General features: G+C 43.5%; 1 protein-coding gene and 1 long non-coding RNA gene across 4 annotated transcripts in view; one reads left to right on the forward strand and one right to left on the reverse strand.

Moving 5' to 3' along the window:
* The window catches only part of REV3L (REV3 like, DNA directed polymerase zeta catalytic subunit), a 108,604-nt gene extending 100,449 nt beyond the window's left edge, over positions 1–8,155 (reverse strand). For both annotated transcript variants that reach the window (XM_072333587.1, XM_072333588.1), the window contains exon 1: positions 7,968–8,155. In XM_072333587.1, coding sequence (XP_072189688.1) covers positions 7,968–8,106 — 139 coding nt within the window. In that variant the 5' untranslated portion in view covers positions 8,107–8,155. The remainder of the gene's footprint in view (positions 1–7,967) is intronic.
* A 165-nt stretch (positions 8,156–8,320) lies between these two features.
* Positions 8,321–17,702, forward strand: part of LOC140250292 (uncharacterized) — a 32,188-nt gene continuing 22,806 nt past the window's right edge. The window contains exons 1-2 of one of the 2 annotated variants that reach the window (XR_011903130.1): positions 8,321–8,783; positions 14,276–14,383. This is a non-coding gene — a long non-coding RNA (uncharacterized lncRNA). The remainder of the gene's footprint in view (positions 8,784–14,275; positions 14,384–17,702) is intronic. The other variant, XR_011903129.1, reaches the window with a different exon arrangement.

Raw genomic sequence — 17,702 nt, forward strand, 5'->3', positions numbered from 1 at the left:
TTTTTTGGTTGCTTTTATTTTTAAATTGCGAGGATGGTCAAACATTGGAACTTATTACTCAGATAGGCTACAGAGTTTCCATTGCTGGAGGTGTTCTAGGTGATCCCGCCTGGACTAACCCAATGATCTCTAGAGGTCCTTTCCAACCTCAGCAATTCTGCAGCTCTATGGACATTAATCTGAGGGCAAAAACCATGCTTGTAGGAAACAGCCCAGTTCTGGAGTGTTAGCTGTTCATTTTACTGCTGCTGTTTTGATCTAGTAGCAAAGATGGTTAAGGCATAGCTCTACAAAACTAATTTGAACAGCTCGAATATGAAAATACATGATTTCTGAAAATATTGTCAGTGTACCTCAAGATAAGAAAGAGCTTCTCTCTTTCAATTGCCTGCAGGTAATAAAATAGGTTCCACTGCTTATAAATAAGAACTCCACAAAAGCACTTGCTTAATGGTGACTGGATACAAAACACAACATACAAGAAGATGAAGTAAGTTTCCTCTGCAACAAAAGTAAGTCTGCTGTGACATCTTTGCTAGGTTAAATAGGTAACTTTTTTAAAAGAAAACATGAAATCCGCCATACTGAGAGCTCCACCAAATAATCTCATCTGGATAATAAAAATAGGGGAAGCAGCAATAAAAATTTGTTCATTACTGATCTGAAGGCAGTACCTGCAAAAATGAGGGCTGAATCAGGTTCCAATTCCCACCGCTTAATAGGATCTGTACTATACAGAAAACCACCTAGGTAGTTTCAAACACAAAATGAACGACTCATTATACATCTCATTATACAAAACTCAGAAAACTTGTATTGTAAACCTCCCCTGAGGAGCAATGCCAAGTATTATGGATTAGGTGCAACATTACACAGCCCTTTCAATATTCGCACCAAGTACTGCATGTTGATATTGCACCTAAAATAGGACATACAACCTTGCTGTAGTAAACGCTCGTTTAGTCAGCAAACAGTATAGAGGTGCACTTTGAATGTAAATCAGCAGTAATTCCTCATACTCTCTCCGTAATTTGGGGGAAGATAACTCGTCACTAAGGGACAAACTCAAATCTGGCAATGGTGCCTGCAACTAACACTCTTCCCAAATCTCATTTGGTGTTCACAAACACCACCAAAGCTTTCCAATAATTTGTACGCTATGTAGTAGTGTAACCAACTTAAAAACAGTTACCCGGTATCCCTTCCATACTCTCCAGACACAAATGTGCCCACCTGGACACATGAACAAACTGTACAGAGCAGTCTCAGTAAGCACAGGATGACTGAGGTGGATGGGGTCCATCCAGTCCCAGATGAACTCAGAAATACAGAGTCAACAATGCGTGCTGGCCTACATGCATAAGTAGTGAAAGAAGTTATGTGAAATGGCCGTCCGCACGCTAATCACAGGACAGAGAAAGGCTGGAGCATACAGACATCAAATGGCTCTCTAATAAGTCACATGAGCCACCCCCAGCCAGTGTGAGGTTCTATTTAAACACCCTGCCAAAAACGCTCTCAAACTTCTAATGTACCTTGTAATTGCTCTGTAATAAAGCAGCTCTTGAAAGAAAAGCAGCTTAACAAACATGCAAAAACGAAGCCTATGAAAGCACTGGTGTTTTAGACAGTATCTAGCACAAACTACTTGGGTACCTGTTTAGATTCTTAGATATTCTGGGTTTCACCCTGATTCTTAAGAGTCACTTTAGCACAGGCAGGAAAACTCTGTTTGTTTGTATGCCCATATATTTGATTCTTCAACTGCATTCTTCAAAATTATTGTTTTCACTACATTACACACAGGTATCATGAATAACATTGCAATTACAGCCTAACTGCAGATTTCATGGCAGATCCTTCCATCCACTCCTTGGACTTCATTAATCAAGCCTACGTTTTAATGTAATAATAGTTAACACAACCGTAACTTTTCTTAACATGCAGAGGAATGTTATTTTATTATTTAGATGAATTTCTTATTGGACAGAGTTGTATCACACAAAAAAATAAATAAATACTGCCCGCAAGCAGTAAGCTCTTCACAGTACCAGTTGGGCTGCTGATACGAAGCAAATCCATTCTTTTCATAACACAGGTATACCTTGCTGTCTGTTGAGAACGTGCTCCTGAAAGGTGAGACAGCAATAGACAGAGAAACATTTTTTCCCCATAGAAGGATGTACACAGTAACTTAAGGAACGCGCACTATTTTAATGTGGAGGTATGGTACTCGTGGCATGGCAGACAGAGAGGAAAAAGCAAGTCCATCAACTGTCAAGTCAGCATCCAATGGTAACAGCTGAGGGGGAGGAGATGCTGGCTTTTCAGAAGCTGGCTCTGTAACAGCTGGAGATAAATAACGTGTAATTAAAAAACAAAAACAAAACAAAAAACAACAACACACCAAATTCTTCCCAAAAAACAAAATCACACAAAAGCTGGCTGCTAACTGGCCTGAGACTTTGATCAGCAGATCTCCTGTAACATGAGACTGAATCTCCAGTGATGCTGTCCAGTCACTGTGAAAGATTTCAGCTGCTTCATCTGTGAGGCCAAACTTCCAGCACAAGCATTTCTGCTGCCTCTCCAAGAGGCGAGTTTTGCTGTCATCATCCTCCTCAGAGGCACACTGAGGTCAATCAAGGGTAAAGGAGGACAAAAGCAGGGTAATGACAACAATTAAAAGTACAGGTTATTAAATTATCAATAGTGGAAGCCTGAAACTGGAGACAGAATAAATGGATGGCACGGTGTTACCACACCTGTCTTCCTCTTCCACAAATTTATCTTGTCTACTCAGACTACAAAAATTACCGAGCAGGAGCTGCTTCTCACTGAGTGTTTACATATTGCCTAATCCTGCCAACCTCAGTTGTGACATCCACGTGCTATTCGGGTAAAAATAAGAGAGACAACTAATTTCAGCATGGTGTGTTATTTTAAGGAGCTTCATTTCACACACTGAAACAGAAGACACTTCCACAAGAAGCCAAACAGTACCCGTAAGAAGTATGTAACACAACTGGAAGTTGTACCTAAGGTAGATAAGCTCTCAGTCTGCTTCCAGGGTGCTGAGCATAAAAATGAATTCCAAGTCACACATCGGACTCCATATTGATGCAGCTACTTTGTGAAACACTTTGGACTCTATTGTTGAAGGGGCTCCAGGCACACAGTGCCAGTTATGCATATGTTTTTAAACATATTCAATGCCTTGACCAACAGAAGCAAACAGAACAATGGTTACGAAACCAATGTCTGGATTCTAGTTAGAATATCAGCTTTGTCACAGTATTTTAAGGTTTATTTAAGAAACAATTAAAGCAAGCCACATACACACAGGTACTTAATTTGCTACTTAATGAGTTTCATACCAGCAGAGCAGAATCTCACAGTTTATTCAGGCAGTCCCTCATTGCTCAAACAACTCAGCAGGCAACCCACACAAAGTAGGTAACAAACGCCTCCAAAAGTAGACTATTCTTTAAAACAAAACAACACAAAGCAAAACCAAAACAAAAGCACACTAGAATCACATTTAAAAGAAACGATCGGGTAAGCCGCTAACTAATGACCTCCCATCACATCACTAACAAAACTCAAGCACAGGAAGCTATCTCAGCATAAATCAGATTCCTCCATTTCTATTCCAGAGCTGTTCACATCTTACAGCAACTATAAACTTCTAGAGAAAAGTGTAACAAATCAGCACGAGGCTATTTTTCAAATGGCTCTTCAGCAGAGTGAGAAACCTGCCACTGCAAGCTGCAGAAATAGGAGGCTGAAAATCTTCCATGCTATGCTGCAATCCACAGCAACCCCCATCGAGAGTTGCACATTTTGAGGGAGATGATGAAGAGGTAAGTTGGGGCCACAGCAGCTGTGTCCTATTTTGCATCCTTATATCCTCACAATGAAGGGCCTGGAAGTCTTCGTCGTGACAAGTGCCCACTTCTGGAAAATGGAAAGCAGCAGCATCTGATCCTTGGCTGTAAACACTGGGATCATGACCAGAGGAGGCTATGGGGAAAGACTGTTGCTGGACAAAGCGTCTGGAATGGTGGTGAGAATGAAGGGAGGAAAAACGGTTAATCACAAGCTGGGCGCAAAAAGCAGCAAGTTCCTGTGATGAGCTCATTCCTTCTCAAGTGAGAAGCAAGAGAGGAGAGAAAGACACTGGGATGGGATCAGATATACAGCCTTGCCAGGTCAGAGAAGGGGGAAAGGGGAGGGAAAATCAGAGGAAGATAAGCAGGCCCCCTGACTGAGTCATACCAGAGCTACTGCCTCTGGAAGGGAGCCAGATCTCAGCTGGAGAATTTGCCTCCGCTTTTTTTTCCCCTCTCAGGAAGACAAGGAAAAGCAAAGCCACCAAACTCAGCCGCCCACCTGAAAAGCTGTATTCGGGTGACTTTTTGTGCTGCCCTGAAGAAAGATTCATTAGTGAATCAGTGATTTCCTAATATAAAATACAGAAGTCTTCAAAAAGAGACAAATATCTGCAGTTGAGGACGGCAGACATATTATTCCTCAAACCACACACTGCTTTTTCTTAGGTAAATTTCTAACCTGCCTTCTCCTAAGCCTCTTTCATCAATTAAAAGCCTACAACCCTTTAAAGCAATTTCAAAATGCATACCCATTTCTGTAAAATCTATCAGGCACGTCAGCATCAAATCACAATACCCATTATTACATACCAAGAGGTATCTTGTATGTGGTTAAAGAGCATCCTCAGCTACTTGTACACAGTGCTGTTAAGCAAATCCATTAATTTAGCAACTGCAGCTCATTTATTAACATCTCCCATAACACGACATGTACTCTTTACCCTGATTTCTTTATGGATGGATTTACAGTTTGGTTCTGTCTTCCAGCAGTTAAACAACACCTGACAGAAACGCCCAACTGAGCACCCACATGCTTCTATTAAGGCAGCCAGTGGAACCTTGAGGAAAAACTCCAAGACCTTGAAAAGGCCAAGAAATAAACCACAGCCTCGATAGCACAATTTAGTAACAAGAATGACAATTCAGGAATCACCAATTAGAGACGATAACGTGCATAAACAGAAAATTCAATTTTCCGTATACTTCCAATTGTTACAAACAGGCTTTGCTATTTCTCAGAGGTTTTTCTTTAATATAAATAGCAGTTACAAAAATGGCTAGCCAGCAGACCAGAAATGCTACCTGAGAAGATAAGTGACATTTTGTTTCCTAGCTGAACATTACCTAGTGAATTAAAGCCCACTGCTTTTAAATATAACTAGCTGTATCGTCAGAGTCCTTTTGAAATGCAAAGACAACTACATCAAATAGTACCTATGATCCTATACAACAAAGCACAGATTTAATACTGCCTTCATTGTACTAACACCATGGCAGTGTCGCAGCATTTCTGAAATTTTACTTACGTCCAATTCATTATATTAACAGACTGCTTCATTATACTAACAGTCTGCTGCAAGAACCACATGCTAAAATGGAGTGAAATGGCTTAACCAGCTGAGTTCAAACAGCATTCCTCGTAGTGTTTCATTTCACTACTTGCTACTGTAGTCAGATTTTTACTCCTCATACGTCATGAGAAAACAGAAAATAGCAGATGGATTCCCAGGCTTAAAGACGATTTTGATTCCTTGCCTTTCTAGCTCTTACTAAGCAAAAACGTAGGATACCAAAAGATGAGGTGCATGGGCTTTCTAGAATAGAATCTGCCTTCACAAGACCTACAGCAATTGGCAAGCATTATAGCAAGATCAGTCCACTACAAGAGTTCATCCCTCCATTACTTTTAATCAGGAGTCTCACTTTACCTCCCCCAACCACCATTACCACAAATCACTTCAGTTTCATAGATTGTTCTGGCAAACCATCCCAAAATGATTCTTAAACACAGGATTACAAAAATGGAGAAGGAAAAAGAAAAGCCATAAAAGATAAGAACATTGGTAAACTTCTCATTCATACACCTCTGAGAACACAGAAGAATGGGTAGAAAGAGCACTCTCAGAACCAATGTCCACACCTGGCACCAGAAATGGTGCTGCCAGCCATTAACTTTGTGAACACCTGCACAAAACATCTGCACAAAACATCTGCAAGCACCAATCCATCCCCACACACCCAGTAAGGAGGATTTGGAGCCTGCTCTGAACATGACTCCCCGTTAGCTGGGCAGCACGGCCACATGGTTTTAAGCGCACCAAGGTTTATGCGGAGCTCATTGTGCTGGAGGTGTGGCAGCCTACACAGGTTCACTACTGTGTGGCAGCGATGGTTCACTACTATGCTGGCAGCGCAGCAACTGAACACCTGCCCTGCAGGCAAGGTGCATGCATTAAGCCTGATGAGAAGGGGTTTTCCTTGCCAGACCAAGTAAAGACAAGAATCACACTGCCTGTAAACCAAAGAAAAATGCACATAACAAGGCCCTGTGCGGTATACTGGAAGTTATTTTTACTATCGTTTTAATCCCAAAGAAAGTGATAATACAGGTGCCAGTGGTTATAGATTGTTTCCTTTTTTGATGCTCAAATAAAGCATTGCCCTCTCTCTCTGAAGCCAGGTACGCCACTTCTGACAATGGCAGCTTACTTCAACACCTCTGCAGACAGGATGATGTTTGGGAAAAGGAAAGAAGAAAAAAAAAGACTGAGATGCAGTGAGAAGCTCTCGAAGCTTATTAACAAACGGTACAAATAGAGAAAAGAAAGGAAAAAAAAGCCATTAAAAAGTTCAACAAGGAACTAAGCAGATGACAGCCAAGTCACGCTTCCTCTGCACAGCAGAGCAAAACGTGTTTTCTAACCAACATGAATTAGAAACACTTCTATTATGCAAAGTAATATTAAAGTTGATGGTTTGGGGAGCTTAGGATTTCCTGCTGCACTCCTAAGAGCCAGACACCTAAACTGCCTCGCAGTTTACTTTAGGATGCCACATTCATGATATGGCATAGCCCTAACATTTTCTCTCAAGAAAATGAGCCTTAATGCATTAACCACACGCACGCACACACAGCCTGCTACCTGCCAGACAACCTCGGGCTCTGCATTTTTTAATCATGAAATAGCTACGCGTGCCATTACATAAATATTATTACATAATATCTCCTTTGTATGCAAAATTAGAGCTACAATAGAAGAGATCCCACAATTCCAGGGCTGTGTCTGTTAATCCCACTCATCCACTTGGTGATTTGGAGCTGCGGATGCTCTCCAGATCACAGCAGCTTTTGTAGCACATATTCCTCTGTGCCTGATCCGAGAGCAGGTAAAGGTAAAACCAAATAACCATAAAGCAATATGCTTTTCTGTATAATGGAACGAAAGAAACACACCGCTCCCATGCCGTTTTATCACGCCTTTTTTTTTTTTTTTTTTTGTCTCGCCTCACATTGGATGTATGGGAGCAACGCTTTATTTCCAACGTGTCAATAAAATACGGAGAAATACCCAAATTCCCAAGGTCAGCATTACACAACGCGAGCATAAAGGGAACACGGCAGCGATCCCTCGCACGTCCAACCCCCGAACGAGGACAGCCTTCTCTTTAAACTTCGATTCACGCACGGCGCGCCCGGAATCGATACCGAATCCCGCTCCCCAACGCCGCGGCCGTGAGGGCGCTCACGGTCAGAGCCGTCCGGGCTGCGGGGACCCCACGCCGAGGGGGGACGTGACATGAGGGCGCCCCCGGGGCCGACCCGCGGCCGTGCCCCGCAGTGCAGCACGGGGCCGCCGCTCCCTGGGGCCGTCCCCGCGGGGTGGGGGGGCAGGGAAAGTGCCGCGGCCCCGCTGAGCGCTCGGCTCCGCCGCTCGGGCAGCCCCGGCCGGGCCGCGTCGCGCACAAAGCCCCGCGGGCCGCGCACCTGCGGCCGGGCTCGGGCAGGTGGGGAGGGGGCCGCGCCCCCCCCCCCCCCGGCACAAAGCGCGGCCCGGCCACCGAAGGGTCCCTTACCTGCGGGGGTGGCACCGAACACTCTGACGACGGGCACCCGCCGGGTCGGGGCCTCTCGGAAGTGCGACTGGCAGGGGTCCAGGCCGGGCAGCGGGCTGCCCATGTAGTAGTCGGCGGTCACGATCCTCACTGAGAACATGGTGTTGGCCGCCGCCGCCGAGGCGCGCACTGAGCGAGGCGCGGAGCCCCCCCCCCCCCCGCCGCAGCGAGGGAGCGAGCGCAGCCCCCTGCCCGCCCTCCCCTCCTCGGCGCGCGCAGCCCCACACAGGCGCGCGCCGTCTCCTTCTGTCCGCCTCTCGCCCGCCCGCTCCCCCCTCTGCTGCGCCGGGCGCGTGCGCGGGCCGCGCGCTCCCGCTCGGGGTCGTCCCCCCCCCAACGTCAGGCTCTAGAGCCCCGCCGGTCGCCGGCGCCTCAGGGGCAGCGCGGGCTGCTCCCCCCGCAGCAGCGCGTACGCCTCGGCGGCGGCGCCCCGGCTCCGGGCTGCAGCTGTTGTTGCCATGATGATGATGTCACGGGCGCAACCACTCGGGGAGCGGCTGGGGGAGGACGCGGGGCTCACGCACACGCATCCCGCCCCGGGAACGAGGGGAGGGGGGGGGGGGATGAGGAAAATGTCCGCCCGCCGCTCTGCCCCCCGGCCGCTCCCTCCGGAAGGGGGGGGGCTCGGCGGCTCGGCGCTCGGCCGGCCGGGCTTGGGGCGAGGCTAGCGGAAGCCCGAGCCGCCGGTGGGGCGGACCGGGGAACGCCGATGCGCCGCCATTGGGTTAAGGCGGGCCGGCCGCCATTTTGGATGCCGAGTCGCCTCGCTGCGGGAAGGTGAGTCGGCACGCGGCGGGGATTAACGGCGCCGAGATAACAAAATGACAGCACGGCGGGCGGCCGGAAAGCGCCGAGGGCGGCCGCGAGGCTCCAGCACCGCCGCCCGCGGGGCCGCACCGCAGCGCCCGGGCCGCGCTCCCGCCCAGCAGTGCGCCCCCTCCGGCGGGCGGGCGGGCGCGCACAGGGCGGCGGTTGGTGTGCGGCGGGGCGGGGCCGGGCGCGCTGCGGCGGAGCGGCGGGGCTGGGCCGAGGGCTGGGCCGGGTTCCGCTCGCGACCCGCCCCGCTCCTCCCGGCTGCCGCTGCGCTCCGTGCCCGGCGCCGCCAGGGAAGGGGGCGGGGGTCGGGCTGTGTCCGGGAGTCGCAGCCTTCGACTTTGGCTCGCTGAGGGGGAGGGGGCGAGGGCGCTTGGCTGCTTGAATCCCGACAGGAGTGGGGAAGCGCCTTGGAAACCGGCGTTAAACTATGGGGAAAAAGAATAAATAAAGAGTTGTGGAAGCTAGGTGCGTCTCAGCCCCTGTTTGTGATTTGAGTGCGAATCGTGGGGGTTTCGGGCTCTTGATTTGATCCCCGGGCCTCGAGGAGAGCTCACTAAATAATTTTCGGCGCATTAGGGTGGGTTTTGCTTTAAAATGGTAACCAACGCCTCCAGCTGTATCCCTTCTTGTAGTGTCTTTGTCTCAGAGCTGAGGCTTTGGGGAAAAAAATGCCAGAAGAGTTGGCTGTGTATAAGAACTGCCTCTAAAAAGGCAGAATATCGGTACCCAGAATTACGTTGTTATGTATGGGTGCGGGGCTGGATGGCGGGAGACAAATGTACAAATCTGTAAAATATGACAGAAGTCCAATATGTGGAACATCTGTTTCGCATTTTCCTTACATATGTTTTGGTTTTAGACTTAAACAAAAGACAGGCCAGGCAGTTGCTACCCTTGTTTTTTTTTCCGCTGTAATGAGCAGGAAGCTCGCCTGTCTGCTCCAAGGGTAGCTGCTGTCCTGCTCCCCCTTTGTACGCTGTTTGTTTGCACTGGCCCGCCCCTCTTTTCTTTCTGAAACTTGCTTTCATGTACATGCAAGGAAAAAATGTCAAATCACCTCATCTTCAAGGAGTCTCTCATCACAGCAGTGAGGGGTTGCAGTAGGGTTGAAACCCAAACTGTTATATTAAAAATACGGGTTTTGGGGGGCCTGGTTTTGTTTTTTGTCAGGCTGATATTTGGAAAGCCTTTGGAAATGAAAGAATATGCTTTTTAGAAGCCCCTGATTTTCATGAAGGCTAATAAATCACTAGGAGGTCACTGGTGGAACATGCTGCTAAGCAGTATTCCCAGCCCTCGCTATTTGAATGCGTTTGGTACTGCTGCTTAATTACTACGTTTCCCTGATTTTCCATAGAACTTCAGTATGAGCACCACTCCGTTCCACCCTCTTGTCTTTCTGTCTACACGACTGTTTGAATTCCCGAGCACTACATCTTCCCACCACTCTTACTTCACTGACTGCTTTATGACTTTCAACACTGACAGATGTGCTGTGTTACCCCTTAAGATACTACAACGGCAGCAGTCCACTCCTGTGAGATACTGATCCACTGCTGTATTCTGTTGGTATATACCCAGGCAACAGATCACTGTATGTATCTGCACCTCAGCTGGGCTGGTACATAACCCAAGGCATCTGAGCTGCTGGATACTCTGACTTCTTCTAAACAGTTGTTGTGCTTGAAGTGCAGGCACAAGTTCACATCTGCCAGCTCTGCTGAATAAGAAGTGGTTGCCCACAATAGCATAGTGTAGATAGCAGGAATCACCTGCTTTTTAGAAGCATGAGCCAGGAGTCACTAAAGCACATCATTCACTCTTCTACTACAACTGGACATTTTTTTGTTTGTTAAATCAGAGAGGGCTGTGTTTTGAATTAAGAGGAACTGTTGTAAAAGGAGGATGACGGGACTGAGACAAAAAACGCTGATACCTAAACTGGAGCCAGTTTCCTGTCCATATGAGCTTTCCAATCCTGAAAATGTTGTAAGGTACCTTAAGAAAAAAACAAGGGACTTTCCTTTTTGATGCAGATAGTGTGATCCAAGTGCTAGTCTTAGTCATTAAGACATCTCCTTGATACTTCCTCTGAGATGCACTTTTTCAGTTTCCCTTCCTTTCATAGAGCACACTTCTGCTTTCATACTCTTCTTGCAGTCACACAGAGGCTGTGCGGTCACACCAGGATGAGAAGGTGTTTTCAGAAAAGGTTTGAGCCAGCACTGACAGGAGAGGTCCCCTGCCTTCCTCTTCCTGGTAGTGGAGTGACTGCATGATAAACTCAATCTAGATGCTGATCCAGGTAAAAGTGATCCAACTAAAAACGCTGGCTTGGTTTTAACCTAGATCAGTTCCATCACCTGCCTCATTATGAATGTAGAAATGCCTGTGCCTACACAGTGGAGGAGACAGAGCAGGGGCTGAGTCTGAGTAGCAGGGAGCAAAAAAGAAGGCTTCTTCCAGCAGCGTTGGCTTATGGTGGCATAAGTTGATCATTTGTTTAAAGCACTGAAGTCTGAGGAGCATTTGGTAGCATTGTCATTTTAACCCTTATAGTAGATAGCAGAAACAAGGTCTGTTTCTAGATTTTCCTACGTTTCAGCTTGTGTGTCAGGGTTTGTCCTTAGCACTTACCTTATTTGTTGTTTGTGCATGCGTGTGCACATCTATTACATATAATTTCTGATAGAGTTTATCCTTTACTACCTGAGAACACTGACATCCTAGGACATCAGTAATTTCAAAAGGAAGCATCATGGTTGCAGAGCACTGCCACCCATTTTCCCTGGTATCTTCAAACTCTGTGTGTACTCTGCAAGGTTTTATTCAGTTTCCTGTTCTAAAGCAAGCACCCCCTTTCTCTGTTCTTCCAGTTGCTAAGCAGCAGCTCTTCTCCCCATTAGCCAGACACGTATTTGCATGAAAATAATCAAGCTTGCATATATAACTGCTTCTAATCATGCAGTTAAACAGCTGTACAGTAAAAAAAAAAAAAAAGAGTAATATTAGTTTTTTTATATTATTTTCTTTAAAGTTAGAAAATCCACATAGAGTAAAATTGGTACAGGTGCGCTTTTCTTAACAAAAGGTGTTTCATTCTTTCTCTTACCCCTCACCATATACCTACTTAGAAGAACTGTTCCAAAACGTTACTTGCAGTTCCCCAAGAATGTATAAACGCAGTTGTGAGCAGACAGAACTAACTAGGTCAGAAAAATGCCAGCTTTTGCAAATGTCTAGGATAGCAAAATCCAAAAGAACTTGGTGATAAAAGATCAGACTATAATACGGAAGGAAACGTTTTGTACAGTACATCCTAACTTCACAATTGACTTGTGTATCCATGCTTGAGTTCCTGTTGATTTTCAGGGCATTTGTTATTTCTAAGGTCTGTTTTTGCTGGCATGATCCTCATAGGCAAGCACATAGGAAAATGCTATATATACTGACAAACATTTCTTATGCTCCCAGTAGCTAGACCTACTTGTGCTATAATCCGAGGCAGCGTTGCACATACCCACTGTACTACATGCTGCTGGAAAGTCAAGTGCTGTGTGACTGTCAGCAGATAAAAAATATAAGCATGGGGTATGAAAAGCAAGGAGCTGAGCAACTCCCAGGCTACCAGACTGGCTTAAAGCACCACTTGGGTTGCAGAATTCATTTATAGAGGTAACTGTGCTTTGGAAATGGTGCTTAAGATTCTAATTCATGAGAATTCTTAACGCTTAGCAAATAGATAGAGGCTAGGCAATTGGCTCTGAAGTGTAGTGCAGTTGGGTTCTGTCAGAACCAGAGCAATAACACATTTAATTAATGATCTTACACCAATGTTTTGTCACTAGAAAACTGATGAGAAAACTGGCCTCATCTCAAGTGTGAAAATACTTGAAGTATTAAAGCAGTCTTTTAGCAATGGCTCTTAATAAACCTGTCAGAGCAAGAGTGGTGCCACACAACTGGAAGATAAATGCATTTGAAAGAGAACCCACGAAAACGTTGTGGGCAACTGTTGCAGTATGTGGGGCCTAGGGAAAATATATATGTATATATATATATATATATATATAGAATTAAGAAAAACATGAAAGAAAAATCTTTCCTGTATGAAATGTATATTTGTGGGGGGAGTTGTTTGGGGTTTTATTCATTTATTTTAGCTTTTAATATAATTTATTTTACTGACAGAGGAATTGAATTAGGTTTAATTTGTGCTCTGATAAAAAGATTCAGTATATTGCCATATGAGAAATTCAGTTGGGTGCATAAAGAATTTCTAATGGGAAAAGAGGGCTATAAAACTAGATGTTGCCTACAAGCAGACTCTACCATTTAACATCTTTAGGAGCGTTTTATTTAGCACATAAATAAAAGTTGCTGATAACCTTAATTTTGGAAAACAGATGCACTTAAGAAGAATTGTCTGGCTTGCATTTGAATAGAGGCATCAAAATGTCTTGTGCATGAAGTACAGGGTTTTGAACTTGAAAATAGCTGAGAACTTCCTGCTCTGAACTAGAAACTCCTTAATCAGAAACAGCAGAAGAAAAGTTCTGGGGGTCAGACCCAAAAACGCATGAGGTTATTTTTGTGAAAGCAAGAGATAATCCAGTATGATTGTATGAGCTCCTGGTCCTACCTTATTTGGACTATTTAAGTCATCAAGAGGGTTGAATTTAAACTAGCCCAGGTGCAGAGTAGGGTTATAGAAATGATCACAGGTAGGAGAAGCCTGTTTTATCAAGAAGATAAGAATTGCTTGGCTCCATCTAGAAAAACAATGAAAGAGAACATAAGGGAAGTTTGTAACTATATTGCTAACTTTGGCATAAGCAGGAAGGAAATATATTTAAGCAAAAGAACAGTACTGATGTAGAATGATTAGCTACAAACTGGTCATAATAAATTTAAGCTGGAGATTAACTGGCCGTGAGAGATTTCTAACCAATGGAGGAGTGAATTTCTTCTCTTTATGGAAGTAGGAGAGCAGAGCATTGTAGCAAGTTTTATGATGGAAGTTGATCAGATTACCAAAGAAGGTTCTGGGATGTTCTTTGCTGTTTATCACATGACTGCATCTGATGATCAGTATTTTAGAAGAATTGCACGTAGTTCACTGAACATTTCAATTATAGGTTCCTCTAATTGATACAGATGGTATAGCCATTAGGATAAAGAGCTTTCATCATATCGCACAAAACACACCATGCCACATTTTCACATCAAAAAAACTTAGCTGTACAAAATGCATTGCAGCAGGTTATACTGTCACCTTCTTTATGTGTGCAAGTAAGTTGTATATACAAATTCTTATAATGTTTATATGAAAATACAAAACTACTTTTAAAGCATTTTATTTCCTGGGTTGTATTTAGCAATTTACATTTCAAACAAAAGTTTTAATTGAAAGTTATTTGACAGTAATTTTTCCCCCCCCTCAATGTTTTCAGGTCTTGGCCTAATGTCAGAAGAACCTACCAGTGAACGTGCACACAGAGAACACAAGAACTTAAGAAAACGATATCATCTGAAATGTAAAAGTGAATAAAGATTTGCACGTATGTAACAAAGCAGAACTATACCTTTTTTTGTTAATATATATATATTCATTAACAGTATATACATATTACAAGAAAACTGACAGTAAATGCATGATTTTGGATCCAGAGATAAGCTGATATTGATCTGCTCTCCACTGATGGAATTCTGTCAAAAAGGGGTTGAGGTTTCCTCCTATGTTTAGAGAAGGGCATGTTGTCAAAAATATATATATATCTATATGGTTCTGCAATGAATTTGGTGTAACACGTTAGAGGGCAGCTAACAGTATAGTAACAAGTCAAGTTTAGCAGCTGGATGCATGATGAAAAGAAGTTCATAGGTGAAATTTGTTTAAGATGAACTAATTAAGTCTTAGATAATTAAGGAGTACTACTAGAGCTGTTACATGAGCAGAGCTGCCGAATCAAAGTGATTAAAAAACTAGATGCCTGTAAGAGTTGGGTGCAGCCATAAAAGAAAAAGCTATGTGTAATGGCATCTAACATTTATACATTAATACTGGTTGTGTGAATGGTATGTTTGTCAGTGAGAGACACTGGCAGATTGTGCAGTAAAAGGAAAAAATGGTTGAGCATTTGAAAAGCTTTTGTTGAAAGAATAAACTAATTAATTTTCTTTTTTTACATCTGACATACGTTATCTTTTCTCAAGAGAAAGTATGTGTGACTTGATGGGGCTTACAAAAAATAATATCATTTATATGTACACACCCATCACCCTACCAAACTCTTGACACTTCTGCTCCATACTATGGAGCTGAGGTAAATGGTTGTAAGAACTGTTTTAAAAATGGCAGACAATCTTCCATATTGTTCGTATCATTATATCATCCCATTATAAGTAACCGAAACATTTAGCTGAAACTCTCCACTGAGAAAAACTTATCTGGTACAAAGAGAGTTAACGCCAATGATTCAAATAAGTAATTTAAAAGATTCCATAACAGAAAATTTCCAAGTAGTGTAACTGCAGTGTCCTATCAACCCCATATAATTTATGCAGGCAACTATATGTGCACATGTGGTTGTTATTTGAATTTTCATTGTTTCAAAATGTGATTCTGTGAATGAATCACAAAAGTGGGGCTGGATGGTAAGTGGTGAGATCACCTGTTCTGCCATGAAGCCTGTCTTACAAGCAGCATTCCCCATTCATGCATTAAAGTGAAAGAAGCTTCTGTCTGGTATGTTGATCACAAACAGCCATCTGTTATCCAGGAAGAGATAGGAGAGTTGCCAGCAGAGTAAACTCAGAGTGCTTTAAGAGTAAATTAAAGATGGCAGAGGCCTATTAAAAGCTTTCTGTGTCTCCGTCAGTATTGGTTTCTGTAATATATGAATGCTTACTTATGCTGCTGTTCCAGATACCAACTATTTCTTTCCCCTCCCCCACATTAAGTGAGTTACCAGTAGTTTAAAACACCCTGTATTGTCTCTCTTCCTTTTTATCACCTCATTCTTTTTTCTTCCTTTCAAAGAATTTTCCAGAACAAGATGAATGTTCAGAAAAATATGATTTTGAACTTCTCACTTGCTTACCTTAAGCTACACTTGCTTACATTACAACATTTCCTTTTGAGTCTTTCCAGCCCCCAAAGAATTTCTGTTATTTTTATGTGAATTCCATCCAATTTGCTGAGATCTTTTTGGTAATATGCCTGGAACTCATTGGTGAATTCCAGGTGTAGTTACAAAGAACATGGATAAAGAATTTATGGTGTGTGTGTCTAGATAGAGCCATTTATGGGTTTTTTGGGGGTACCCATATGACCTCTGTATACAGGACAGAACGAATTGCCAGATGATATTAACATTCAGTTCACCAAGAGGCTTGAGGTGCTTAGCTGGTTGTTCACAGAGAAAATATTCTACGGTCTGCCCTAAAGCTACATGGAGAGAACCCGTTACCTTTCAGCTCAAGGATACAGCACTTCCAAGTATGCAAGTCAAATCTAAATCAGTCTTTTTGTTGGCGTTACGTTACAAATTTATTTGTAGTTTCTGCTTGCTTGTTATCCTTAGATTCTTTACATATATTATGCCCTAGGGTTATTTCCCTCCCCTTGAATGTGTTCCAGAATATTTCCCTCAGAACTTTCCATAGCAGTAGCTTGTTTTTTTCCTGTACTCAAATTCATCTTGCTGTTTTCTGACTGCATTTTAACCCCTATAATTACTCTGATATACCTCCATGTCCTTGTAGTTATCCACATCGTGGCCTTTCAAAGACTAATGAAGATGTCAAAGAAAACAGGGCCTCATAACAGTTCCTTTGCCACCACACACACATATTGTTTCTTGTCCTTTTTCACAGAAGTCTTTTATTTGCTGTCAGTTTCCAGATTTATCTTGCACTCTACAGTATTAACTGTTCTCCTTAAACTTCAGAGATTTTATGCATTCCTTACTTGTCTAATCATCTCTCATTCAGCATCGTAATCCATTCAATGCGTTCTGAGTGGCTTGAGGTTTCACAAGAGTACCAGATGCTTTCCTGAAATCGGGATACGCAATACCTAAAGACTTCCTTCAGACCCTGTATTTTCTTTCAGCTTTTGGGAAGAGTTGTTTCTCTTGTAAGCTAGATACTGCCTGGAAGTCTGTTGGTCTCTATGGCTAACATTTTCAGACATGCTTGTCCTAAGTTCAGCCTAGCATAGCTTAAAATTTCAAAGGTAGTGTTCTTATCTATGTGTTTACAACTAAATGATTTTCATGACTACTGAAATCTAGCTTGAAGAGTGTTCACTTAGCACTTCTAGTGCTGTTCTCTTCCTCTCAGTACTGATGTTTGATTTTTAGTTTTTCATGGGGTTTTCTTCCTCTAGGGCAGATCTTAACGGGCATATATAATCAGGAATAGGATAAATGAATGGTGTACATACATTTAAACACATCCTCTTAAAACACAGAAAGCCACAGAATGCCATAGAACTATTCGCTAGAGATTTAACATTTAGCCAGCAATCAGTAGTGTTTTATTTTGATGTGGTATTCCTCAGTTAACACAGTCTCACTTCCTAACTCATTCTAAAAAAGAAAAACAAAACTCATTTCCATATGAACATAGAAGTACTAGCTGCTAATTAGTAATACTGCAAGTATTTTTAGGTATTGGTAGACAGATGGCACATCTGGGAAAAAGGCAATGCAAACAGAGCGGTATAAAGGTAACACAACAAAAAGCACAGCAGTGTAGTGCAGTCCTAGGCTGCAGCAAGTGAGCTTACTCAAATGCAACAGCTATAAGCACAGAATTAGAGGCAAGAAGCTGCTTACCTTCAGATGACCCCAGATACGCAAAGATCTCCAGCAA

The sequence above is a fragment of the Excalfactoria chinensis genome, chromosome 3 (assembly GCF_039878825.1).
Source record: "Excalfactoria chinensis isolate bCotChi1 chromosome 3, bCotChi1.hap2, whole genome shotgun sequence".
NCBI classification, from domain to species: Eukaryota; Metazoa; Chordata; class Aves; order Galliformes; family Phasianidae; genus Excalfactoria; species Excalfactoria chinensis.